The 26,161-nt window shown below is 45.7% G+C and overlaps 1 protein-coding gene across 6 annotated transcripts in view; it reads left to right on the forward strand.

The window, feature by feature from the left end:
- Window positions 1-26,161, forward strand: part of Apba2 (amyloid beta precursor protein binding family A member 2) — a 232,012-nt gene that overhangs the window by 184,589 nt on the left and 21,262 nt on the right. For all 6 annotated transcript variants that reach the window (XM_034521728.2, XM_034521720.2, XM_076935320.1 and 3 more), the window contains 2 exons: window positions 9,651-9,731; window positions 10,816-10,852. In XM_034521728.2, the coding sequence (XP_034377619.1) occupies window positions 9,651-9,731; window positions 10,816-10,852 (118 nt within the window). The remainder of the gene's footprint in view (window positions 1-9,650; window positions 9,732-10,815; window positions 10,853-26,161) is intronic.

The raw sequence follows: 26,161 nt of genomic DNA on the forward strand, positions 1-26,161 counted from the left end.
TAGCCTCTTCTGCCTAAGAAGAGTCTCAGACTGAGACCATGCCATGTGGAGGCCAGGACTAAGACCACTCCATGTGGAGGCTAGGACTGAGGCCACTCCATGTGGAGGCCAGGACTGAGGCCACTCCATGTGGAGGCCAGGACTGAGACCACTCCATGTGGAGGCCAAGACTGAGACCACTCCATGTGGAGGCCAAGACTGAGACCACTCCATGTGGAGGGCAGGACTGATACCACTCCATATGGAGGCCAGGACTCTCAGGTGCCCTAAGCCCTTGCGTTATTCCTTTCTTTTTAGTCTCTGAAGACAGAAACCATTCCTTGCTGTGGTCTATTCCCTGCTCCATTTGCTTGTCCCCTAATATGTTTTTTTTTTGTGGGGGTTGCAGTGGAAACTCATTACCTTGTACATGGTAAACCAACACTCTTACCACAGACCTATACCTCTGACCTCCTCACTGTGCATTCATTTATTCATTTGTTCATTCATTCATTCCTTTATTCATTCATTCATCTCCGGGTGTGTGAAAGACAGCATGGCAGCCTCTTTTTTTTTTTGAAAGCATCAGTTAGTCTTCAAGAAGGGAAAGATCATCCAATCTTCAAAACCCAAAGGCACAAAAAAAAAAGGTGTTCTCTACTGTTTAGTAGCTTGTTAACTTCGACTCCCACTCTTCTTCCTCTTTGAACTTCAGGAAAACTGTGAAAACCCGTAACACCTACAACATGGACAGTCTGGCTTCTGGAGGAGAGATCAGGGATTTGTGGATCATCTGTGCCTCAGTTGTGATGCATGGACAAAGAAAATCATTGACCTACACTGACATTATTTGGCATTTATAACACACTAAGCCCTCAGGACAGTGTACAGACTGATGTAAGCGAGACACAAAAGGACAAATGTCGTGTGCTACACTTCCATGAAGTTCCCAGTACAGAAAGTATAGTTGTGTCTTCTGGGGTCTAGAAGAGGTTGGGGGTGGAGAGTTGTAGTTCAAGGGCTCTGAGGGTTTTAGCTGTGCGAGGGAGACCTGGGTGTGAGTGCTGGTGAATATGCTTCAAGCTACTCAACTGCACAGCCTAAAAACGGTTGTCAGAGTAAACCTAGTTACTATTGTAAAAGAAACATCTTTGTGTTGTTGACTGATTTGAGCCAGTTTGGAACATCAGTACCCAAGCTGAGCCAGTCTGAATGTGAGTCGCCAGCATCACACACACAGACAAGGCCATTTGGGACCAAACTGGTTCAGTTAGAACAACAGTAGAACTGCATACCCTCACTTAGGATGTGAACACAGGACAGGTATGTGATCATGAGGTAGTGGTTGGCACTGCTTTAGAGAACACCAAGGCCATCACAATCTGTGATAGTTCATCACACCCTTTCTCTCCTTGGTTTTGGGTTATGATCAATATTGAACATGATCTCACCTTGGCAGGAGAGTGTGACACAAAAGATTATAAAAAATGTTGTAAGCACAGACAAATGGCAAAGGGAAGTCGCTGAGGTCATACCCCGTGAATACTAAAACCTGCACACTGACATGCCTTGAATCACAATGGATTTATATTATAGTAAGCCCATAAGTCTTACTTTAGAAAGTTGTAAGAAAAAAAATACAACTACTGTCCCAACACTGTGACCAAGCTGAGCAGGATGTTGTAGGTAGCTGTGCTTTCTGTGCCTGGCTGAGGAGCTGATGGGAGCTGTGGCTTGCTGTGGTGGCCAGCATCCTGACAGACAAATGCATTGCATGCTCCCAGCCCTCAGGCAGTCTGAATCTGCAATCTAAAGTGCAGTTCCTCCTGAATGCGTATTGCGTGTTACATTAAGCAAAAATTGGAAAACTCTTGTCATAAATTGAGGCACTCCTGTCTTGTAAAAATATATATATATATAACACTGAACATTAATTCTACTCTTCCCCTTCCCACTAGCTTTACAAAAAGCAAACATCCCATTTTTATTCCCAAAATCTTGGCAAGGAGAAGCTAATTGGATCCTTAGTATCATCTTACTATGTTATCGAGTGAAATGTCTTTTAAATTCTGAGTCACGGGATTTAGCCTTACTGCCTGCTACACTGGGTTGTCCCTGTGAGTTGGAAGTCAGTTATTACTGAGGACTAATCATATTGACCGAAGCTGGAGACTCTTTTTCCTCTTAGGGAAGCACAGCTCCGGCCGTAGCAATTCCATGCCAGTCATGGCAGCCCACATGGACTGATATGAGTTAAGTACAGAAGATGTCCTCTGAAAATTGAAACCTAATATTGACTTAGCATTGGTCACTGGCTTTCTTTCTGACACTTGCACCTTTGTTTCAGATGTCAAGCTAGTTTTCTCAGAATGTGTACATAAGGCTTGTGGCTAAGTGCAAGGAACCTAAGGGAATTCAAAGGATGGTCCAGACAAGGCTCCCGGGGGGACTCCAGGTTTGAGCTGTGGAAAACTGCAGGCAATTGCATTTGTAAACATTTCCCTGTGTTCATCTGACATCCTACCTTCAGATGGGTAGGAGGGAACACTTGCAGCTGTCTGTAGCTAACTGGCAAAACTAGTGGTGGAAGATGCCCTGTTGACACAAAACAGGCCTTAAGAAGGGAGGGTGGAGATATTCTTGTCTGAGATTTGATCAGAACCTAACAGGATTCTCACTTGCTGTGTAGTATGCATTGTGGGAAGCCATGAAACCCCCATGTCCCCTTGAAGGCCCCCAGTGTGACCACTCCAGATGTGAGGCAAGTGCACCAGAGCAAAACAATTATGTGGGTTCCAGGTCTGTGTGACCCACTTTCCCTTGGCCATCCTTTCCACTTTGCCTATATGCTGAATTGGGAGGGTGACCTTCATGCAGGAGGGCGCTGCTAAGCTGGATGGGTCACAACGAAGGCAGGATGCTTAGACATCTAGAAGGTTCAGCTTATTCTTTTTTTCTTCATATTTTCATTTCATTCATTTGTTTGGGCAGGGATATGTATATAACCCAAATCCTCACTCTTGCTAGGTAAGAGCTGAACCCCTGCTGTATACTGACAGTCAGCTGCCATTGCTTTGAATGTATAGTAATGCACACTTGACATACGATTTGACATTGAGCCTATTTTGAAGTGAATGCTCATTCAATGGCTTTCAGTAAATGCTTTGCTGAAATTTTTCACTGCCATGTAGACCCAGAACATTCCCACCATCTCAAAAGACTTCCTATTCTTAAACAGACGTCCCTTGCCCTGACTTCTTGCAATGGAAAACTTGTTTTCTATCTCTATGGATTCATCTATTCTAGATATTTCAGACCTATACTATGCCACCGTTTTTGGCTGGCCTCTGCCTTAGCCTGCCTTAGTTTTTGGTGTTGCAGGAGTGTATTGGAACCTCATTCCTTTGGGAATGAATTACCTTTCATGAGATGAGTAGTGTGTACTGCCCCTCTCCAACCACTGATGGATGTTTGGGTTGTCTCTACATTTTGACTAAGGTCAGAGGTGCTGTGAACAGCATGTTCAAGTTGTCACAGACTGTCATCTTGAGCTTTATGGGGTGCATAGGAAGGAGCAGAGTTTCTGGGCTATGATCTTAAGCTCCTACACTTATACAGCAGCAGAACATTTCCCTTCCCCAGCAACAGTCAGTGGGGCCTCTGCTTACTCTGAAATTGGAAAAAAATATAATAGCCCTGATCCTGTGGCAGGCTGGTCTTGGCCTCTCCAGCTCCCCCAGTCTTAATCTCTAGAGGATGGCTTTTGTTCACTGCAAATCTGTTTATACCCTGACTTATCCCAGGGAAGGTTTAATCTTGGCAAAACCCCCAGCTACCATAAGCCCAGTTTTCATGTTGCCTGTGGAATATCCAGGGTAGGGTTCCCATTGGAAATCTCCCTGTCCTTAACTAAGAGGTCCCTGCATGGTGCAGAATGAATAAACACTCAGGATTGGCCACTTGTGGACAGGACAGTTCCTTCACAAAGGTGAGTTTAGAAAAAAAAAAAATGGGACTGTGCTCTGAAATGAGTGACCAAGCACCCTCCCCCACCATCTGCACTCTGCAAGGTTCTATGGAAAGACCACAAGAAGTAAACTAGATGCTGTGTCCAGCTGGTTATGTTGGTCAGTAGTGGGGAGGATCTCAGAGGGCTAGGCCTAGAGTCCAAAGCCAGGCTGGAGAACAGGCACCAGCCACCAGTCCCTGGAAGGGTGGCCAGATAGTACAGGCCTCTTTAGATTAGAGGCCTGAAGTCTAGAGTCTGGCCTTTATGAGCTGAAAAGATGGTGGTAATGGTTGCTCAACATTATAAATTCACTTAATGATGCTGAACTGTGTGCACACATAATGGAGAAGGCAAGTGCTGTGCAGTGGGAAAGCTGAAGTTCAGGCAGACGATGAGAAATGCTTAGTCTAAGGTATTCCACGAAATGCGTGGCATGAGCGTGGAAGTGCACGGTCTTTCCCTCTTTCCAATCGTGGACCTACTTAAAGATTTAAAAGACAGATCGTCTGACCAGCTTGGTCCCTGGTGTGTCTGCCTTGACACTTTTAAGCCGTACATATCTTTGTAAGAGTGGTCACCCTATGGGAGTCACTATCACAAGAATAAATACTTTATCCCAGGCCCCTTTGCTCAAGGTAATTATTACATAAGTGGCCTAAATTGTAAGAAGAATAGAGACAATGAACAATAGCACAGTTTGTTTTTTCCCCTGAGCCCTGTATGTGTCAGAGGGTGGATTCCAGGGGCTTTTAAATGTCCACATCCCCGAGATAGACCCTGGCAGATCATACTTTTGGCACGTCCCCACTCAGAGCTACCCTTGTGCAGCAGAACTGGTCTGACTCACTCAAGTTGGATGGAGGAAGAAATCTTTGTAAGCATATCAGATGATCGGGGCTGGCTGGCTCTTTTGAAAACAGAGTATGAAATGGTCCCCAGAGGGCACAGTTGTCTGAGTCATCCATCAGCCCTGGGGTTTCTCTGTTGTAGGGTCATGATGGAGGGGGGAGGTGTGTCCCAGTGAGATGTTGACTTCTCCAGATCTAAGCTGATGTTGTCAGTTCCTAACATGTTTGTCGCTCTCGAGAAGGCTGTTGTTCCAGATGGCATGAGCTGAGTGGGTGTGAGCTGGTTGTCTGTGAGTTCATCTCAAGCAGTGTGGGTTATATTACTGGATTTTCAGTTGAGTTAAGCAGACAAATCAGAACTGACACCTTAAAAACTCCAAACTTTAGTTCGCACCAACTGGAGCCCACATATTTATTCCGATGATTTATTCGCATTAGTGTTTTTATTAAGGATGTTTATCTCGGTGCTAAGCAGCTGTCCCAGGGTCCCAGCGTGATCAGCCAGCCTGTGCCATACCTCACACTGATCAGTACTCCACAGTGGGGCTTCTCCACCTGAGAGCACACTTCAGTTTACACGCTTTGTGCTAGCATTCTCTGTACTCAGGTGGGTGACTGATGGTTCTGGCCACTGGAAGGATGGGGACAGAGGTGGTGTAGAGAAGTCCTGGTCCAGTCTTATTCTGATGTGTGGCTGACTCTGTACCCAAGGGAATGCCAGTGGAATTAAGTGTCACTTCCATCTAAGAGACTTGGAGCCCCAGATCCGTTTAGGCCTTGAAGACTGAATTTCCAATGGTGCTTCCATGCTGTTAGTCCCCTTAACATTCCAGTCTCCCAGGTGAGGGGCAATGCTGATGGGTTTTCCTGAAGAGAAACTCATAAGCCCACCTTCCTTTCTATTTGAAAATCAGCTTGGCTGTTTATGGAAAGCTGTGGTTGTCATGGTGATGAGGAGCCCACTTGGGAATACATTAGAGGAATTGTTGACATTGAGGAAGGGTAGTGCCTAGGGAAGACATGCTTTTTCATGGATGCCCCATACTGTAGCCCCACATCAAGCAATCCCAGGGGCAGGCCATAGGGAGGGAGTTGTCACCCCTCCTATGTCCTCCTGGCTAGTCATGAGCTCTAACCTAAAGTTACCCAAAGGCCTAATGGCTGGCCTGTTTCCAACTCTGGGAGAGGGGATTGTCCAAGTCTCCATATCTGGTATAAAGACCTCTCTTCCTATCTGAAGTTTAGGCATCACACAGCTATAGCACGCATGGAAGGCTCTGTTCGTTGCTTGGTAGTTGCTCTCTTGAGAGCTTCTTGGGGATGAGTGGACCTGATCAGCAGCAGGAAGCAGGGTAGGCCTCCAACAAAGGGAGTCCCAGTGGGAGCGCATGTGCTGGGATCTTCCAGGTGAGTCACACTCTGGATACACCTAGAGTCAGTAAGGTGCACTCAACAGTGAGGGTCTGGGATTTCCACAGCTAGCCTTTCCCTTAGAGAGACGTCTGAGGTGACATCTCAGACTCGTTCATGGGAAGTCATTAGGATGCCCACAGCTAGACTTTCCCTTAGGGAGATCTTATCCCTAGTTGAAGTGACATCCCAGTGGCTTGTTTAGGATCTTTCTCCCGGTCATCCTTGGCCATGAGATAAGGCACCCCACAGAGATGGAAACTTGGCTCTTTCGGCTCCCTTCAGAGCCCCATCCCCAGTCATTATCAGCCCTATAGAAGCCAGCACTGTTCACAAACTCAGCTTGGTTGGCATGGGATTGGATGGGGGGGACTTCCAGAGTGATTAGAGCCTACTGTGGTGAGAAGAGTGGGTTCTATTCCTGAAGGGCATTTGGGAAGTGAAGAAACTTCCCAGCAGTGCTAGCAAGCTGGAGGCTGGCCCTAGAATGCACCAGGACAGAAAGAAAAGGCTGGAACTCACCAGTGTGGTCTGGCTGGTCAATCAGGACAGGAAGACAAGTCCAGGGCTCACCTGTGTGCACCAAGACAGAAAGACAAGATTGAGGCTTACCTGTGTGGTCTGGCCAGGCCTAGGGCCAAGGATAAGCACAGCTGTGGTTTGGGTTTACTTTGAAACAGTTTGTGTGTGTGTGTGTGTGTGTGTGTGTGTGTGCGCGCGCGCGCGCGCGCGCGTGTGTGAATGAATATATATTCATATTCACATTTAGACCTCATTTAAAGTATTAAGAGGTTGGAAGCAGTCCAGGGAGTGGTAGTGCATGCCTTTAATCCCAGAACTTAGGAGGCAGAGGCAAATAGATTTCTAAATTCAAGGCGAGCCTGATAAAGAAAGATAGAGAGGGAGGGAGAGGAGAAAGAGAGGGAGGAAGGGAGGGAGGAAGGGAGGGAGGAAAAAGAAAAGGAAAGGAAAGAAAAGAAAACAGATGAGGTGGGTGGGCTGGCAACACTTGAACCAACTCTATGGAGTCTTTGGGAGGTAGTTAGGTAAGCGTATCAGGTAGGGGTCCCCACGACTAGATGCCGGTGGTTTTATGAAAAGAGAAATCAGAGAGATTCCTTGTCCCATTCCCTTTCTCTTGCCCTGTGACATCACCAAGTCAGGACTGACAGAAAAATGACACATGCTCTGGTCCTCCAGTTCTCTGAACCTTTTCTTTAATACACACCCAAGTCTAGGGCGTCAGCAACAGAGACTGAACCAATGACCCTTCTGGAAGGGCCAAGGGAAGGAATGGATGGACCAGCTAGATCTTAGACCTGTCCAGGCTCCACTTTTTCCTAGTACTTCCTCACTGTAGGAGGACAAGTCATGTGCAGGGTGTCTGGGATGTCTGTCACATTCATAAGATGTGGCAGGAACGCCCTCTTCATCTTCCCTGTCCTGAATAAGCATCGTCAGGTCCTGGTTCTTAACCTGCCTCACCTCCAAATCTAGTAAACCCTGAGGTAGAGCCGAGAAAGACTGGGAAGAGTCATTTTTAACTGCTTGAAGGCTCGTGTTTGTACCTGTAAACACCAGAGGGTGGGCCCTGTTTGTTTTTTTTTTTCTGAAGACCTACCGGAGGAGTGGACTCCATCAGTAGAATATGGCAGTGACCAGCAGCGCCCAACCTGTGGTTGTGACCCCTGTGGAGGTCAAGTGATCCTTTGACAGGGGTTGCCTAAGAGTGTCTGCATATCAGATATTTATAGTATGAATCAAAATTACAGTTATGAAGTAGCAACAAAAATAATTTTATGGTTGAAGGTCACCACAGCGTGAGGAGCTAACTGTATTAAAGGATCACAGCTTTAGGAAGGTTGAGAACCTCTGTAGGTGACAGGATAGAACCAAGATATACAGCTATACCCTGACATATTCCCAGAAACATTGGCAGACCCTGAAACAAGTGAGAAGCCCATCTCATCAAAGCGAGGGCCCTGTGGTATAAATGCAACTTCCTGCCACTAGGTTATTGTGTCAGCATCCTACTGTTTGCTACTATTTCCAAAAAAATCATGTTACTGTTTACTGTTATTTCCGGGAAGTCCCACGACTTAGGATGCTGCCCACCAGAACTATTTGGCTTGGTTGGTGACCTCAGTACCTTGGATTTCGCGTCTGTTTTTTTGCATGGTATAAGGAATGAAATGCAGAAAATGTATCTTAAGTATTAAATCATATTGTTTGAAGTAAAGGAAGTTATGGGTTGAGATCATTTTTAAAAGAGACTTAGTGCCTTATGACAGTTTTTTGTGGTAGTAGTAGAAGACCAATTCATTTGCATCTGTTCTCACCCGAGAACCTGGATTTATTCTAACAATATGATATTTAACTCTTAAACAATATGAGAGGAATGTGCCACAATGGGAAATACTACAGAGAATCATACAAAACCAAACCAAAGTGTATTCAGCGTCTGATTCAGTAGTTGTAATTGTGGGTGTAGGTCCAAGAAAACAAAAAGTCTCAAAAAACATGCTCACACGTCCAAGTTCTCAGCAGTATTACTTGGTAGAGTCGAAGGGCGAAGCAGCCCAAGCTACCTTCAACAGGTGCGTTAAAGAGCATGTCACATACATACAGTGGAACACTGTTCAGCCTCAAAAAAGGGACATTCTGATCGTGTGGATGAGTTTTGAGGACATTATGCTAAGTGAAATAGGCCAGTCACCAACAGATGACACTATGTAGTACCATGTATCCCAGGTATTAAGCTGGTCAATTCACAGATCCAGGAAATCGAGTGGATGGAGGTGGTACAGCAAAGAGGACTGGGGAACAGGAGGCTGTCGTTGCCTGGATTCAGGTTATTTTTGAACATTTGCCTTTCTTTTTATTGATTTGTAAGTATCTTTATGAGTGCCCATGAAGGCCAGAAGATGTCAGGTCCCCCGGAGCTGGAGTTAAGGGTAGCTGTGTGTGTATCTGGGAACTGGACTCAGGGTCTCCGGAAGAGCAGTACACACACCTGACTGCCGAGCAGTCTCTCCATCCCAGATTTCAATCTTGTATTATGAAGGGTGTTCTTAGACTGGGTGGTGGTGATGCCTGGCTGTACACTTTATGCCCTTCAGCTGTACATTGAAAATAATTCAAGTGATCAGTTATGTGCTTTATTAAAATAAAATAATAGCAAACAATAAAAGCTAAACATTTTAGAAATGTAAAAGTATATATAAATATATATATTTTTATATATATATATATATACTGATTGCATAACGGTTAGGCACTTGTATACATGTCCCCCATATAGGTATTTTATAAGATTGGATCTCATCGAATATCCAGTTTTTTTGTTTTGTATCAGAGTTCATTTTTATACTACATAAAAACATAATCAATTCTCTGGTTTCCAGGTTTGCAATGGCTTGGAGCAGCCGAGGAAGCAGCAGCGCTCTGATCTCAATGGACCCACTGACAATAACAACATCCCAGAGGTACTTTTCTTCCAAAGATAAGAGTTCTGGACCAGAGTTCTCATGATGGAGTTACCAGTTGTGTTATGGTCACTGCACCTCTGGGGAAAGGGAGTCCAGATCAAGCCAGCCTGGATCGATGTCATAGAAGGAGATATGGTTGCCCTGTCCTGGGAGGAGGGGAAGGGCATATCCTGAGGACTTACAGCTGCACTGTGCACTGTTGGTATATCAGCAGTTGGTATACTGTTGGTATACTTGCAGAAAACCATGGTGTGGGAATCCTTGGTGCTTCCTGATGATGGTGTGGACATCTCTGGTACTCCTGGTTATGGTGTTGGGCTAGGATCTCTGATGGTCCCTGATGATTGTGTTGGGATAGCTGATGCTCCCTGATTACAGTGTTGGACTGGGATCCCTGGTGCTCGTTGATCTAGAAACTCAAGGGTATCCTGTATTTCTCAAAAGCAGAGTCATTGTCATTTAGGGCAGTCACTTTCCATAGGCTACCCTGTGTTCTATAAGAGGCTCATGAGTGTCCCCACCCACCACATACCAGCAGCCACTACTCTACACCTCAGTTATGACAACAAAATCTCTCCAGACATTGACCAATGTGTCCTTAAGGGAAAAAGTCATCCTGATTGAGAGCCACAGTTCTAAACCAATAATGTGGTCATGTGATTCAAATTAGGGCTTAGGCAAGTTACTTTGCCTCTTTGAGGGTAGTAGAAACAAGATGTTCTAGCCCTGTTGAAATAATTGTGATCATCAATGGACTGGCATCTACTCTCCTTTACTATGGTCTTGAAGACATGCCCAGGAAATTCTCATGCCCAGTGGTTTGAGAACTGTTGGGCTGACTGGTCTTTAGGTGTCTTCTAACCAAGACATGCTAAGCTAGGTTTGGCTTTGTAGGCTTTTGTGGTCCTTCTCAGCATCCTGTTTCCCATATAAGACACTTGCCATGATCATCTGACTTCTTGGAAACATATATGGGCTTAGACTTTTCCAGCCAGGGATGTTACCCATGCATCTTGAGAAGGTTCTCATAAGTCAGCCTTTTGCAATCATTATGTTCATTCTCTTTGTTATTTCTCAACAGACAAAGAAGGTGGCATCGTTTCCAAGTTTTGTGGCTGGTAAGTGACTTCACATCTTATCACTCGGGAGGCAAGAACACTTTATGTCAAAGCAAATGGTCGTTTTGTGAGTGGATTTCTCCTGAGAAGCTTTCTCGGAAAACACTGTTTACCAACGAGGTGCCGTGGGGCATCTGTCTCTTTGGATTCTGCATTAGCCCACTGTGGGAGAGGGGCTTCCAGATCATTTGCCTGGTTTGATGCAAGGAACAGTAAGGACCCTTTATGTATGTGTCTTGCCCTCATTAACTGCATCACAGATGACACTGAGGGTTGGATTAATGCACTGAGATATGTCTATGTAAGTAGCTCATTATGATCTATGTCTCATCAGCGTGGTTATAATTACATCCGAATGCAGGCTGTTCCTTTTCACACCCTCTTGCACTTTCCCCTCCCACCCTTATCAAGATTAGCAGTGCACGTTTGCATTTCATAAAAAGCCAAGACAGACTGACTTGGTTGGTTCTGATCAGGGTTTGGGGTGAGGCACTGCTGCTTGAGGCTTGATGGAGCTGACTCAGAGTGGTCTGCATGTATCAGCTGTCATCACAGGGTCCCTTTCAGAGCAAATAACCCCTTAAGTAGGCCCTTTCTCAGCCAGGAGAATGTTTCCTCCCTCTAATGTGTTATAACAAACAATGTGAGTTTTTATTAATTCTTTCAATAAGCTGATAATTAATTCTTACAAATATTTATAGAAGCAAAATAAATGGATCTTCGAAACAGCTTTAAACCTTTCCCATTCTGCTTTACATTTATGGTAAATAACAGAAGGCTCCAAGTTCTCCTTCAAGAATGAGTTTGAACCAGGCTTAACCAGCTTCAACTGGTTCACTCTGTTGACTGCTGTAAGCAGTGTAATGCCTTTTACTTTGGAAGAGAATTGGTTTTAACTGTGAGAACTCATATTTAAAACCCAAGTGGACTGGATTCCCCGCTGCCCAATGCAAATAGGCTCAAATGGGTTTGGCCCAGCTTTTTACCTGTGGCTTTCCGACGGTCTCAAGCTACTTTGCGTTAGAACACTGCATGCTACATAATGATTGCAGCAACTTGGCTGGCTGTAGTTTTCCAGGGTCTGATGATTGGCAGGAAGAGACCACACCCTCCTTGTCACTCCATGGTGGTGTATGACTGGGTTCTGACCAGAAGGAGGCAACATCAATGGAAAACATGGCATCTCACTGCCCCATTTCTCTTGTTGGGCTGAAGCTAGGGAGAGCAGGACTCAGTCACACCCTTCAGGGCTATGGGGTTTTATGGATCTAAGAAATGCACTCATCAATAAATCCTGGCTTCATTTGAAAATAACTTCAAACTGTCTCTTGAGAGGGCATAGTTAACACAGACAACCCCCAGTTTTATCTCTACAAGGAGGGAGGAAAGAGTGTATTCCGGAAGCTGTCCATGTGTTCCATCTGACTGTATTGTGTAGCTTTCTAGAAAGCTTAAGTGTCTGGACCACTTAAGACTTTCTAACCTTATCAGGATGAGTTAAAGCTCTCATGCTCGTTCAGATGGTCTTAATTGGTAGTGAACAGCTCACATCAGGGTGGACAACTCAAAAATTAGACCTAATTTAAGAGAGAAACTAACTGATCATCATGAAAATATGGAAACTGTAATCAAAAGCCCATCCCTTCATAGGAGATAATTGATATCCACCAAAACCTTCATGGACTGAAAGTCCTATAAAATGACAAAAAGAGATCGTGACGAGATCACAGAAGAACCTAGACTATAATACATGAACTTAGAACTATCTGGTGTTAAACGCCTTTGCCAGTTGGAATGGACTTGGGTGGAAGGTGCCTTTGACATTTGCTTATATAGCAGAGAAGCATGTGAGTGGTGTGCAGAGGTCTAGAGGGGAGCCTCTGATAATTCAGTGACTCCATCAGATTAGCATCTTTGCTTCCCTTGGTCTTCAGCCTTGTGACCTCGTTAACTGGATGGCTCTAGCCACTGCCTTCTATTCCAACAGAGAGAAGAAAGGGAAATGCCCAAACGTCCTTTGTTGTCTCTCCCTTTACATTAAAGAATTCCTGTGAATAAACACAAGTAACGCAGCCGGGAAGGTAGCTCAGTTGTTAAAAGTGCCTGCCGTGTAGGCATGAAGACCTGAGTTTAGATCTCCAACACTCATATCAAAAGTCAGGGGCAGTGATGCAAGTCTGTGATGCCAGTGTTTAGAGACAAGCAGATCCCTGGAGCTCATTGGCCGCTAGCATAACCAGATTGATGAGCTCTGGGTCCCCTGTTCAAATAAGGAGGAATGCAATCATGGAGCATGCACAATGTTGACTTCTGACCTCCACACACGTGTGAAAAGGAACAGCCTGCATTCGGATGTAATTATAACCACGCTGATGACACATAGATCATAATGAGCTACTTACATAGACATATCTCAGTGCATTAGTCCAACCCTCAGTGTCATCTGTGATGCAGTTAATGAGGGCAAGACACATACATAAAGGGTCCTTGCTGTTCCTTGCATCAAACCAGGCAAATGATCCGGAAGCCCCTCTCCCACAGTGGGCTAATGCAGAATCCAAAGAGCCAGATGCCCCAGGGCACCTTGTAATTATAACCACACTGATGAGACATCAGTCATTATGAGCTGCTTACATAGACACATCTCAGTGCATTAATCCAGATTTTACTTCCTCTTAAAATGCATACTTGGGGCAAGCCTGTCCAAAGAAGACTCTGAAATAGAGGTGTTCTCTTTGTGAGTGGACAAGGCTCCAGCGATGGCATGACTCTGGGGCAGTGTTGACAGGTTAGGAGTCAGGTGACTCTGTGGAACCAACCACAAGGGTCATGGGAAGGGTTAGGAAAGCAAACAGCTTTTCTCTTTTACAGACACGATCATTTTTTCATTAGTACTCAATGACAGCCATTATACATGTTTTAAAATGGGAACTTTTATTGCTTAGCAGAGGGCTTTAAAAATTTCTTGAAGATAGAGTTTGGTTCAGGCAGAGAGCTGCAAGGTGAAAATGAATTCCCTCTAGAAAGCTCTGTGGAATGTCCTTTTGTACCTGCACAGTATGGGAAACTCAGTTCAGATCCTGTCTTCTCTTCAGTGGAAGCTACTACTAAATCTCCTTTGACTCCCTCCTGACAGCTTCCTGAATGTATACCAATTTATATACAGCCCTTCCCCTCAAATAGATACTGCACTGACCACGTAGGGCCTTCACCTTGCTCCTTCTTTTCTCGGTCAATTCTGGAGTGTGTCCAGATCCAGCTGACTGTTTAAGGATTCATCCAGGGCATGAACCATGGATGGACAGTGGTGTATTAACCAGTCCAGCACAAACCAACTCTTAGGAGGTTTCTGGCAGCAGTGAACAGCCCTGTGTTGGTGTGTGAGTTGTTCTACAGGAGTATGTCCTGCATAAATCAGGGTTAGCAGCTGATGTCAACTTTAGAGCATGCTGACTTTGATGGACACAGCTGAAGTGTCTTGCAGGAGGGGACAACAGACACAGCCCTTGCTCATTGTGCTGATAGTTTTTATGTGGCTGTGCCCAATACCCAAATAACTTAAGGGAGGGAACATTTAATTTGTGTTACTATTTCAGACCGTGCTTGCCTAGCTCCAATGCAGAGGGCTTCTGGTGGTCCTGCCTGTAGCAGGGCGAAACAGCTCACTGAATGGCAGACAGACAGGAGGAAAACAGAGAGATACAAGATACAGCCTCTAGGAATGTGTCTCCAACTGACCTACTTTCTTTAACCAGGCCCCACTTCCAAGAACTTTCTTTACTTCCCAGTGATATCATCTGATTATAAACTCATTAGTGAATTGATCTATTGATTGGGTAATAGACCCCATGATCCAGTCACCCCAATCAGAGAATGACTGGATCCCTCTCTAGGGATCAAGGCTTTGGTGAGACACTTCATATTCAAGCTATACCAGCTCTGACGGCTGTTGATAAAAGTGCTGACTGTGCGTGCCATCCAGCTGACCTTACCCCAGGCACTAGGTATATAGTGGCATCCTATTGATTTCAAATGCATATCGTTCATCAGAAGTGAAGTCCAACACTATGTTGTAAGTTCATAAGCTAAGCTAGGGCATCATGTCTCCCTCCTGCCCTCCCTTATGGGTTTGTTTCTTCCATAGAGTCTCTCTTTGTGGACCCTGTTGTCTTCAGTGTCATGATCCTCCTGCTTCTGTGTCTCAAATGCTGGGATTAAGGTACAAATTACCATGCCCAGCTCACATCTCTTTTCCTAAGCCTCTCCTGAACACTGTTATTGTGACAGAGTAATTAAGATTTACTTAAAGGAGGAAGGATTCATTAAGCCCATGGTTTCACACGTTTCAGTCTGTGGCTGGTTGGCTCTGTTGTTTGGGGGACTGTGGTGAGACAGAACACCATGACAGGGGCCGGGTGACAAGATTCTACCTCATGGCAGCTAAGATGAAGAAAGAGAGAGAGAGAGAGTCAAGGTCCCAAGTCCTCTTCAAAGTCACATGCCAATACCCTAATTTCTTCCAACTATGCCTCATTCTTAAAGGTTCTATTAATTCACAATAGAGCCATCAGCTGGGGCCCTGGCCTTTCGTTAATGCATGGGCTTCTGGGAGACACTTCAGATCCAAATTGTTAACATAACATTTGTGGGGCTGAGGAGATGGCTCAGTGGCCAGCTTATACAGCTTACTGTACAAGCTCAAGGGCCTGAGATGCAATCTTTAACAGCCACATAACCAGACACAGTGGCATCTGCCTGTAATCCCAGTATCAGAGAGCAGGAAGCGGGTGCTGGAAATAGGCAAATCCTGGGGGTAGGAGGCTTGCAGCCAGCCAGTCTATCTGGAACCTCAGGCTTTCCAGTCAGCAAGAGACCCTGCCTCAAAACGTAAAGTCATTTGGCACTGACCCTTGGCCTCCATATGCACACATGAGTGTATATACATCACACACACATACATGCACATGTACACATTTATATACCCCAAAAACCACACTTAAAAAAATATTTGCCCTTTGTCCATCCCTCTATAGGATCTAGCCCCTCAGCCCCCCAAGATTTACTGGAGGATAATTGGAAAATACAAAATGTGCTTGTAAATGTGTACAACATGTTTTGTATAAAAATACACTGTGCTATAATTTTTACAACTAAGCTAGTTAACACATCCTCCCCTTTTGTGTGAAGAGAGAATACTAAGATCCGTGGTCTTAGCAAATCCCTAACCTACAATCATCCCTTTGAGATCCAAGGGCTCCTCCCAGATACCCAAACCCCACATGTTCTCAAGTCCTACATAGCAAATGGTGTACATTTGGAACCTGTGCATGTACATAAGTCGTCTGTACCTGATTGACCTCTCTGTGACATACAACACAGGTAAATGCTGTATAGGTGGTTATTATGCTATAGTATTTAGGGGGGAAAGGACAAGAATACATTTCTGTACAGGTTCAGTTCACATGCAGTTAAAGGTTATTTCAAGCTACAGTTGGCCAAACTGAAGGTTGGGATTTGTTTCTGCTGGTGATGGTCACCATGCTCTGTGCTCGTTCTGCAGGGCTCACTCTCCTGGGCTGACTGTTCTTACACTCTGACCAGGGCTTGCCTGCCCTGGCTTGGCCTTTATGTTTCTTACGGATCTGTGCTACTTTTTCACTTAAAGGAAGTGAGCTCATTGGGAAGTTGTCCCAGGTTATGCTTATCTCTATTTTTGTGACTTCATTTGTTGTTTTTTCTCTGCTTAGACAGAATTTCACCCTGTAGCACAGCCTAGCCTTGAACTGGTAAGCCCCCTGACTCAGTCAGTCCAAGGCTAAGGTCACAGGTGAGAACAACTACACCCAGCTTTGGTTTCTTCTGACACTGACACACACACACACACACAAACACACACAAAACACACACACCACATACCCCACCCCTTCACACCCCAACCTTACTCTGCCACACACACATACACACACACACACACACACACACAAACACACACAAAACACACACACCACATACCCCACCCCTTCACACCCCAACCTTACTCTGCCACACACACACACACACACACACACACACACACACACACACAACACACACACATTCATATATATTACTTGGCCAAAATTATTATGGTTTCAAATGATCAATCTTTTTCAGTCTTTAAGGTCTGCACAATCCTTACCTTGTTCAGATTGCTTTTTAAAGTTTTCATCTAGAACTTTTATGATTTAAAAAATTAAACATAATACATCAGTATTTGTTTGGCATGTGGGTACAGACAGAGGTTAGTCACACATGGAGCACCGTGTACCCAAGCAGTTGACTAGCTGTGGCAGGATATCACTACTGCCTTTGCTGTGTTTTCCTGGCTCTGAGTCTGTGGGGATAGTCCACTGGGTTCCAGCTGAGGCTGATTTTACACATAGGATTTACATGCATTTTACAGCATGGTGTAGTGTGTTCCTGTCCCTACCCCCATCCTTCTTTTCACATCTTCCCTGGAGACTTTGTGTGTGTGTGTGTGTGTGTGTGTGTGTGTGTGTGTGTGTGTGTGTGATCAGCTTGTCTAGTTATACACACAAAAATTTCTCTTGGCATCTTTATTTGGCATGCATTAAATTGATCTAGTTAGAAAGAGAGCATCAGTTCTACAGAATAGACATCCCCCCAGCCCAAAGATGCTTTCTGGCCCCATGAGGTCAAACGTTTGTTGTTTAAGCTTGTTCGTAACTCTGACACATATCCCTTTTGTTTATTGTTTGGTATTTTATCCCACTTATTGTTTTGATAAATGTTATCTTTTGCTTCATTCCATTTTTCTGACTTGTTTGTAAGTACAACGAAACATATTGATTTTTTTATATTAAATTCTAAACCATTGGTTTGGTCAATTTTCTTAGGTTTTTTTTTTTTTCCAGCTCAAAATACATTTGTATTTATTTTCTTGGCTTCTTCCTGACATAGAATCTTACCATCTGCAAATGAGAATGTTTTTCATCCTCCTTTCCTGTTTCCTGTCACTTTTTCTTCTTGTCTCGAGGAATTGGGTAGAAAATAAGGAAGTGTTGCATAATGATGGGGTATGCTACTAGTTACAAAAAACAAAAGACAACAACCAAAGAGCAGCTCCCTTTTGAGAGACCCATCTGTTTACTTTGTTATCCTAAAATTTTTACATATACAGAAATTAGAAACAGAACCATACCCATCAGCCTACATCATCACCGGCTTCAGACTCACGGTCACCACCTCTTTATGACCTGTGGTGCTTAACCTCTAGCCCCCTTCTCCCCTGATCTCTGAAGCAATCCCATTTTTCCTTTAAGTATTTCAATTATGTATCTTTAAAATATGGGAACTCTATTAAAAATAATTTCAATGCCATTGCCAAACCAAAATAAAGCTAGCAGTCTTTTTTATGTGTCATTTGGGGCCAGCTAGTGTTTGCATTTGCCCATGCACAGTGTCCCTCTGAATAGAAGTCTAAACAAGCTCCCCTACCGAGCCTGCTTGATGTATTTTATAATCCCCTTCTGTCTCTTATAGATCCTGCACTAATCTTTTTTCCCTCTAATTTTCTTTTTGTAGCTCTGAGGAAAACACTATGACCAAAACCGACTTTGGAGAGACAGGGTGACAGGATTTATTTGGTTTGCATTTGCTGGTGATAGTTCATCATTGAGGGAAGTCAGAGCAGGGATTCAAGCAGGAGCTTGAATCAGAAACCATGGAGGAAGCACTGCTTGCTGGCTTGCTCAAAGTTATTACCTAGTTTTCTTATATAACCCAGCACCAATGTTAGGGCAAGTACCGCCCATAATGAGTGGGGTTCTGCCCCTTCAATTAGCCATAAAGACAAGTCCCCACAGACATGCCCACATCTGATCTAGACAGCTCCTCAAGGGAGGCTGGCTCAGAGGACTGCATCCTGTTGGCAATTAAAGCTGTGCTCTTGTTGATGCACAGTGTAAGTCCCTGTATCCTACACCTGGTGGCACTTTTTGCACCCTGGCCTAGGTTGGTTGCTTCCTGGTGGTGTTGTCTGCTTGGTCCTCTGTCCACATCCAGGAAAATGGTCAGGGTTTAGATATGGAGCAGTTGTAATCAGTTTGATTGTTTGGGCAGAACTTTATAAATATCATTATGTCTTTTATTAGGAGTCTCACAGTATCTGGTTGTCTCTCTTTTGACGATTTTAGTGGCAGTAAATGATCACTGTCTAGATCCATTCACTGGTTATTCTGATAGCATCTGTTCCCTGCTGTTGATTCTCTGAACTCCTGTACAGACAAACTTTCCCATGTCAGACAATTGGTTATCCTGATTATTGTGCACACAAGAAAAGCTGGCAACGTCGAGAGTCCTTCTCTTTAACAATGCTTAATAGAATGGGTTTCCCTACCAACCTGTAAAAATAAACAGTGGGCTTAGGGACCATCACTGGGCATCCCTGGGTCGCAGCCTGATGGGTTGGCCAGGAAGACAGCTTGCTTACAGATGCCTCCATATCTCTAACCAACTGGCCTCTGAAGTTAGTTCCTGAGTCTTATCATGATGGCCTTAGTATGTTCCAATATTCTGACATAATTTATTTATTTTGTCCAAGGAATGGAATCATCTAGTTCTTTTATCATGGAGCAAGGTGAAGTACTGTTTAGAGACTAAAATCTGGGTGAGGTTGAGGCTTCTTGCTGCAGAGGATAGGAAGTGGGCACATGTGGTATGTGGCACGAGGCTCACAGCAATCCCATCGTCTTATACTTACTGCCATGCATGCCCCTCACCCTGACCATGATCTGGTAAAAGTGGTGAGTAGGATGTTGCTTCCAAAATTAGGTTATAGACAGAGTGGTTTATGCTTCTGTTCCTCTTGCTTGTTCTGTAAGGGAGCCAAGCTGCTGTGCTGTGGTCCTCAGTTGCCCTCCAGAGAGGCCAGCAGGCAAGGGGCCTAAATCTCTGCCAACAGCCCTGGCAGGGAACCTGGAATTGGTCTTTCTTGTTCAGCCCTTGTGATTGTAGCAGGCCTCACAATTACCTTGACTACAGCCACCACGGGAGATTCTGAGCCAGAGGCTCCAGCTGAGCCATAGTTGGATTCCCAAGATAATAAGTGTTTGATGTTTTAAGCTACTAAATTCGGGGATAATTTTTATGCAATTATACTCAATAAACAATAAGTAGTATTCTATATTTTCAAAGTTGAACTGCGTAAGGATTCATAGTGATATTTTTCTGAAGGGCTTCGGGGTTCTTGCATTTGAGCTCTCTTGTTCCTGCGTCCCAGGTTCTGATTCTCAGTGTGATTGTGATTATGCATTTGTCTTAACTCTGCTAATTATGCTCCAGTTCCAGAGACAACAGTATCAGTGTTGCCAAGGATGCAGGCCCATAGGCTCAGTTAGATTTCTTGGCTTTTATTCTTGTCTTTCCATCAGAGCCCAGCAGGGATGGACCTCCAAATGTCCTCAAGTGGGGGGAAGGAACCATCTCCATCCCTGGGGAGGCTCTGGGACCTACAGTACCTCCCTTCTCATAGCATCCTATCCCAGATGCATACTGTGCCTGTGGCAGCTTTTTGTAATGCTTAGGAGTCATGTTTAGATTTTTTGCTTATGTCACAAATGAGTATTTAGATTCATTTATTTCATTTTTCTTTGAATTCTTAGGAACAAGCTTTGAGGGATGGCTCAGTGGTTAAGAGCATTGACTGCTCTTCCAGAGATCCTGAGTTAATTCCTAGCAACAACATGGTGGCTCACTACCATCTGTAAGGGATCTGGTACCCTCTTGTCAAATGCAGGTCTACATGGAGGTAGAGCACTTGTATACATTGAATAAACAAACAAGCAAACAAATAAATAATAAATCTTTTTTAAAAAGCTATTTCAAAAACCACCAAGCTTTTGTCAGTATGGCTATGGAAAGTTCTTGCATGGGTCTAAGATAAACACAAAACATAGCTCATGCGTAAAAGTGTTCAGTCTTGGCCGCTTCCCTCCTACCTTCTCTGCAGAAGCCTCCCCATATAGACAGCCATATATAACAATGTAGTTTTCTTTAGATATACTATGCTTTGTATAAACCTTTAAATGGACACATAAAATAGAAACTTTTTTTTTCTTTTAAGCTTTATATAGGGTTTTATGGGAGTTATGTGATGTTTCTTTACATACTTGGTTTATGCAATGGTTAATGCTGCATGTATCTTCATTGTGAGCTGTCTCCCCTCTCTCAGCCAGAGGAGGTGAATTTAGATTTCCTCTCTCCACTATGCCTTTTTCCTAAACACCAGTCCCAGCCAAGTGCTCAGGTTCTGAATGGTGCTAGTTGCCTTCCAAGCTGCTCCACAGGACCCCAGGGTTGGGTAGCTGTGTCTGGGGAGCCCCCAGGGTTTTGCATTCGCAAATAGTGCCACAGAAAATGCCCCTTCCTGTTTGGCCAGGTTTTGTTCTTAATTTATTATACTTTTTTTCTTAGAAGTCACTCACCCAGATACAAGCTAATGCCTAGGGTGTCCTTGGCAGAGCGGGGGATGGGACTGCACTTGGCTCTGACCTTTTCTCCTCTGCCATGGCTCCTCCTCCTGCAGCCACTCACAGTGTTCTAAAATACCACAGTGTATCACTGTGACTTGTCCCTGTCCAAGACAGTTCTGCCTATCTCAGGCTTCGATTTGTAGGTAGCACCCTCTGTTAGGAGCATAAACCACTCTGTTCAGGGGGCTTCATGGAGGACAAAGCTGCTGCAGAGCCGAGTCTTGCTCTGGAATGGGCTGAAGTGAAGAGGAAAGCACCACAGGCCTTAGAGGTACATGGAAGCTAGTCCTTCCATACTTGGGGGCTCCTTCCTGTGGGTTAGCTCTTCATTGACCTGGGTGACTACCCTGATATGTGAACTTAAGAGCACCCCTCAGAATGACACGACAGATGTGTAGCCTTTCTGAGGCTCTGGAGACAGGTGTCTGTCCCTGTGCACCGTAGTCCTCACAAGATCTGAGGCTTCTTCTTCGTCCCTCCCTCCCTCCCTCCCTCCCTCCCTCCCTCCCTCCCTCCCTCCCTCTCTCTCTCCCTCTGTATCCATCTGTCTGTCTCATATCTCTGCACACTTGCAATTCTCCTTTTCTCCTTAGAGCCAGAACTGAGGAATGGCTCACAGTCTGTCCCTGCCCACACTCCTCACCCCATAGGCTGGCTCCCACCTGCTATTCCTTGAAACAGCTCCAAGGTCACCGCTGGCTGCCTTGTCATGATGCCCAGTACATGGGGGCCCCTTGTAGATGGCCTCCTGCCATCCTGGTACAGATGGCCTTGTGTCTCTCTCCAAGCCCCTTCTCATCATGATGTCTGGCAAAAGCTGGTTCCTGGGGCCTCCTTCCACCCCCTTTCCCCATGTCCTCCCCACAGCAACTCACCCATGCCTATAGTTTCAGTTGGCACCGCTCAAAGCTCATTCTTAATCTTTTGTCTAACCTGGGCAGTCTCCTGAGCCATACTTGGAAGGTGCCCTGGGTTCTGCAGCTAAACCAGTCCAAAATCCTCACTGAAAAAGCCAGTCCTTTCCCAAGGGACCCCTCATAGTAGGTAGATGCTCCAGTCATCTACCATGGACCTTTTTAATAATCCCACCCAACTTTACCTCACATTCAGTGCAAATTTTGACTAGATATCTCAATCTCCTATTATCCTTCTGGTCTACACCATTTCTTGCTCACTTGGACCACTGCAGTGGCCTGACCCACTTAGCAGCTTTCTGCTCTTCCTCTCTGTTGTTTGTCTCTCTAGAGAAAGTGGTGCCGTTGGGCCATGTCCCTGGCTGGTAGCCTGAAATGACAGTCTCCGGAATGGCTCCAGAGTTCTCACATCTGGCCAGTGTTTTCTCTACACGTTGACTTATTCCAACTGCTGGCTCATTCCTTGCATCAGGTCATGTGGGCATCCTTTGGTCCTTCCGAATTGGTTCTCTCTCTCTGAGACCCCAGGACCTTTGTGCCTGCTCTTGCCTCAGCCTGGAAGGCTCTCTCCTCTGACTTGCTGATCCCTTCCGATGTTAGAGACTTCTATTCACTCCCGTTCTTCTACCTTTTGGGCCTGCTTCTCCTCCTTCAGGGCCACACCTTCCCTTCCTGGTGCACACCACAGTTCTTCCTGACGAGTCTCTGCTCTCCTGTGAACTGGTATCAGCCTCACCCTCTGGCCAGTGAGCCATGTTTTGTGACATCACAAGTCCTCACAGTCAGGATACTGATTTGGGGAAAGTCATTTGACCTTGCTTAAAATGTCCCTTCTCATAAAATGGGATAATGAGGTTGCTCTCATGGAACTGTAAACGACTGATGGCCGGGACCCTGCTGTCACACGGGGCTGGTGAGTCAGGCAAAGCAGCTGTACCTGGGGCTTCCCAGCTACACAGAATTCTACCCATTTGGCTCTGTGCTCCAGCCCCACAACCATGCCCTGGGGCGGAAGTAGAAAGGTTTGGAGCTCAGGTGACTAACAGACTAGGCTGTCGTGCTGGCAGCCTCTGCTTACTCCTTACACACAGGATTTATTGTCCCACCCAGGTAGCATAGCAGAGATGTGTGATACCAGATACAGCTCCATGAGACCCCAGTACTTCCCAGTCCACAGAGCAGACAAGAAGCCACAGGTCTAAGTGCACACCCCAGGGCTGTACAGAGAGCACAAGGACTCTCTGGACAGGACAACAAGCTCGCTAACTAAGCTGCAAACAAAGGCTGCTTCTGGCAGGGAAGGAAGAACAGTGTCTCACACCCCTCTCAACTGCACACACAGGGGACAGGAGATGGGTGAGTCAGAGGTACATCAAGCAGGGGCAGGCTGCCCTCTAGGGACTCAGGTTAAGCATTTGTAGTTGTTTGCTCTCAGTCGCCCTCTGCTGGTGTCAGCTAAGGTTGTTGCCGGAGTTCGGCAAAGGAAGAGCAAGCACACTTCATACAAAGGGTCTGCGCCCTCCGCTGGTCTCAGATTAGTGAGGAGTAACAGTCCTGTCAGCATGCATGAAAACGTGAGCTCAAGCCTGGTCCAGAAAGCTGGTCAGGTCACCTGGGTAACTGCCAGGAGTCATAGGGCAGCAGCTTCTGAAAGTGGGAGTCAGACTCAGAAGACAAGACTTGTCCCTGTTCCTCTACCTCCCTCCCATAGAACTGAGGACACCTCCCTCCCTAGTGTAGATCACAGTATTGGCTGAGTCTCACTAAGGGCAGATGAAGTCCCTGCACCATCCATGGAACACAGTGCTATACCCATCTCCTCTTTACATACACACACACACACACACACACACACACACACGCGCACGCACGCACACACACACACACATGCACACACACTTATACACACTTTAACAGAGGTGGGAGAGAGGAGGAAGAAATTTATTATTGTATTGGGCCCCGCTTGGGGGATGAGGCCTGTGAGATGCCCCCTGGTGGGTAGACATCTCTGACCTGTGTTCACTGGAGAGAATGAAGCCGATGGTGAAAAAAACTGATGTCCTTCAGCCTGAAGCCCCAGATGTCAGAGTGGAATCCTCTGCGTTGATAGTTCCTGCCCTTTGTGTTGGATGGCCTCAGAACCCCCTGGCTGGTCCACCTGTACAAAGGCCGTAGCTGCTACCAGCCAGCTCCAGACCCAGGTCTGTGGTGCCTTTGATCACAAAAAGGAGCCTGATTAGACCCTGACCATGGAGAGCTGCAGGGTCAGTGAGGCTCTCTTGTCCTTGGAGGCAGGGTGTGGGAGACCTTTTGTGAGAAAGCTAGTGTGGGTCTGTGACCTTCAAGAAGTGCTTGGCCTGGAAAATTTCTAACTGGGGAGGAGTCTCCTGATTCTGCTCTCTTCTACTTTGGCTACCTGTGGTTTGAGCATCCCTGTCCCAATCCTGGGTCTTACTGAATTCTCTTGGCCCGCTCACATGCTGAGCAGGGTCCTCGATTTACCCCCTGAAGTCTCAGCTGTAAGGTCAGAGGCTCAGAGTCCCCAGGCTTGTGAGCCAAAGTCTTGATAACTCCTCTTTATTCTTTGGTCATTTGATACATGTATATTAATTATTAACTTTGGTTGTTTTTATACCTGGTTACCCTATCTCACCCCTACCTCTCCTCCTAAAACCCTTCTTTCCCAACAAGTCCCCCTCCCCTTCCATGGCCTTGTGGTGTTTGTGGTCATGGTGTGTGTAAGAGAGGGCGGTGGGAGAGAGGAACAAGAGGGAGAGAGAATCACATCAGATGCCATACTTGCCTTCCCAGGGTACCAGCCATTCCCTCAGACCTAGTAGCCATCATCTCCTCTCATCTGAGATTGAACTAAGACACTCACAGACACTTGGTTGCTTTAATGGCTGAAGGTGCCTTTGACAGAAGCTATTCCTCCCCATTCAGAGCCAAGAGCTCTTCGTTGCTGGAAGCTCACACCTCTCTACTCCCAGGAGGAGCACGGGGCCAGTGTGTGAGGTCCAGAGCCACAGTGTGTGCCCCCCAACCCGGCCCCCAGCAGTTTAGTGTGCATGTTTAGTGTGTGTGGCCATCACTGTGGGATGGGAGTCTGATGATCTAAGATAGAGTTCTAGGTGAGTGAGGTTTCATGAGAGTCCACGATGGCCTGTCATCCACCAGAGGGATTCCGCTGGATTGGTCTTTTTGACCCAAGCCATCACTGAGCTAGAGGCTAGAATGGGTGACTCGAAGAAGTGTGACAGGAAAGCTGCCACCCCAGTGACAGAGGATGCAGCTGCACTGGCCATCAGCAAGGTGACAGTGGCATTGGGAGGAGAAACCTGTGATGCAGTTGTTTGCCAGGCCGCTGTGTGCTGTTGCTGGACTGCCTGTTCGAACCCAGAAAGCCTGGTCTTATCACCTACACCTACATCCTGCCCATTCATTTCTGTATTGCCCATGGGAGCTTTTGTGTCTCAAGTGAAGAACTCAGTCCTTGCAACAGGCAGGACAAGCCCTGAAATGGTCACCATCTGCCCCCTCACTAGAGCTACAATGCCTAGGAACCATGGGCCACTGACTTGGCTTAGTTTTGTTTTTTTCAAGAAAGGCTTTCACTGTGTAGCTTTGACTGTTCTGAAACTTGGTCAATAGACAGGCAGAGAGCCACCTGCCTCTGCCTCCTTAGTGCTGGGATTAAAGGCATGCACCACCATGTGGATTTTAATGTTTTAGTTTATTAAAATTGCAGTCATTCCTCCCTCTGTGTCAATGGAGACCTGGTTTCAAGACCCCTTTGAGAGCTGTCCATGTCCCTTGTATTAAAATGTAGTTTGCACACCTTACTGCACACTCAAAATTTATCA

This window comes from Arvicanthis niloticus, chromosome 1 (assembly GCF_011762505.2).
Source record: "Arvicanthis niloticus isolate mArvNil1 chromosome 1, mArvNil1.pat.X, whole genome shotgun sequence".
Taxonomy (NCBI): Eukaryota; Metazoa; Chordata; class Mammalia; order Rodentia; family Muridae; genus Arvicanthis; species Arvicanthis niloticus.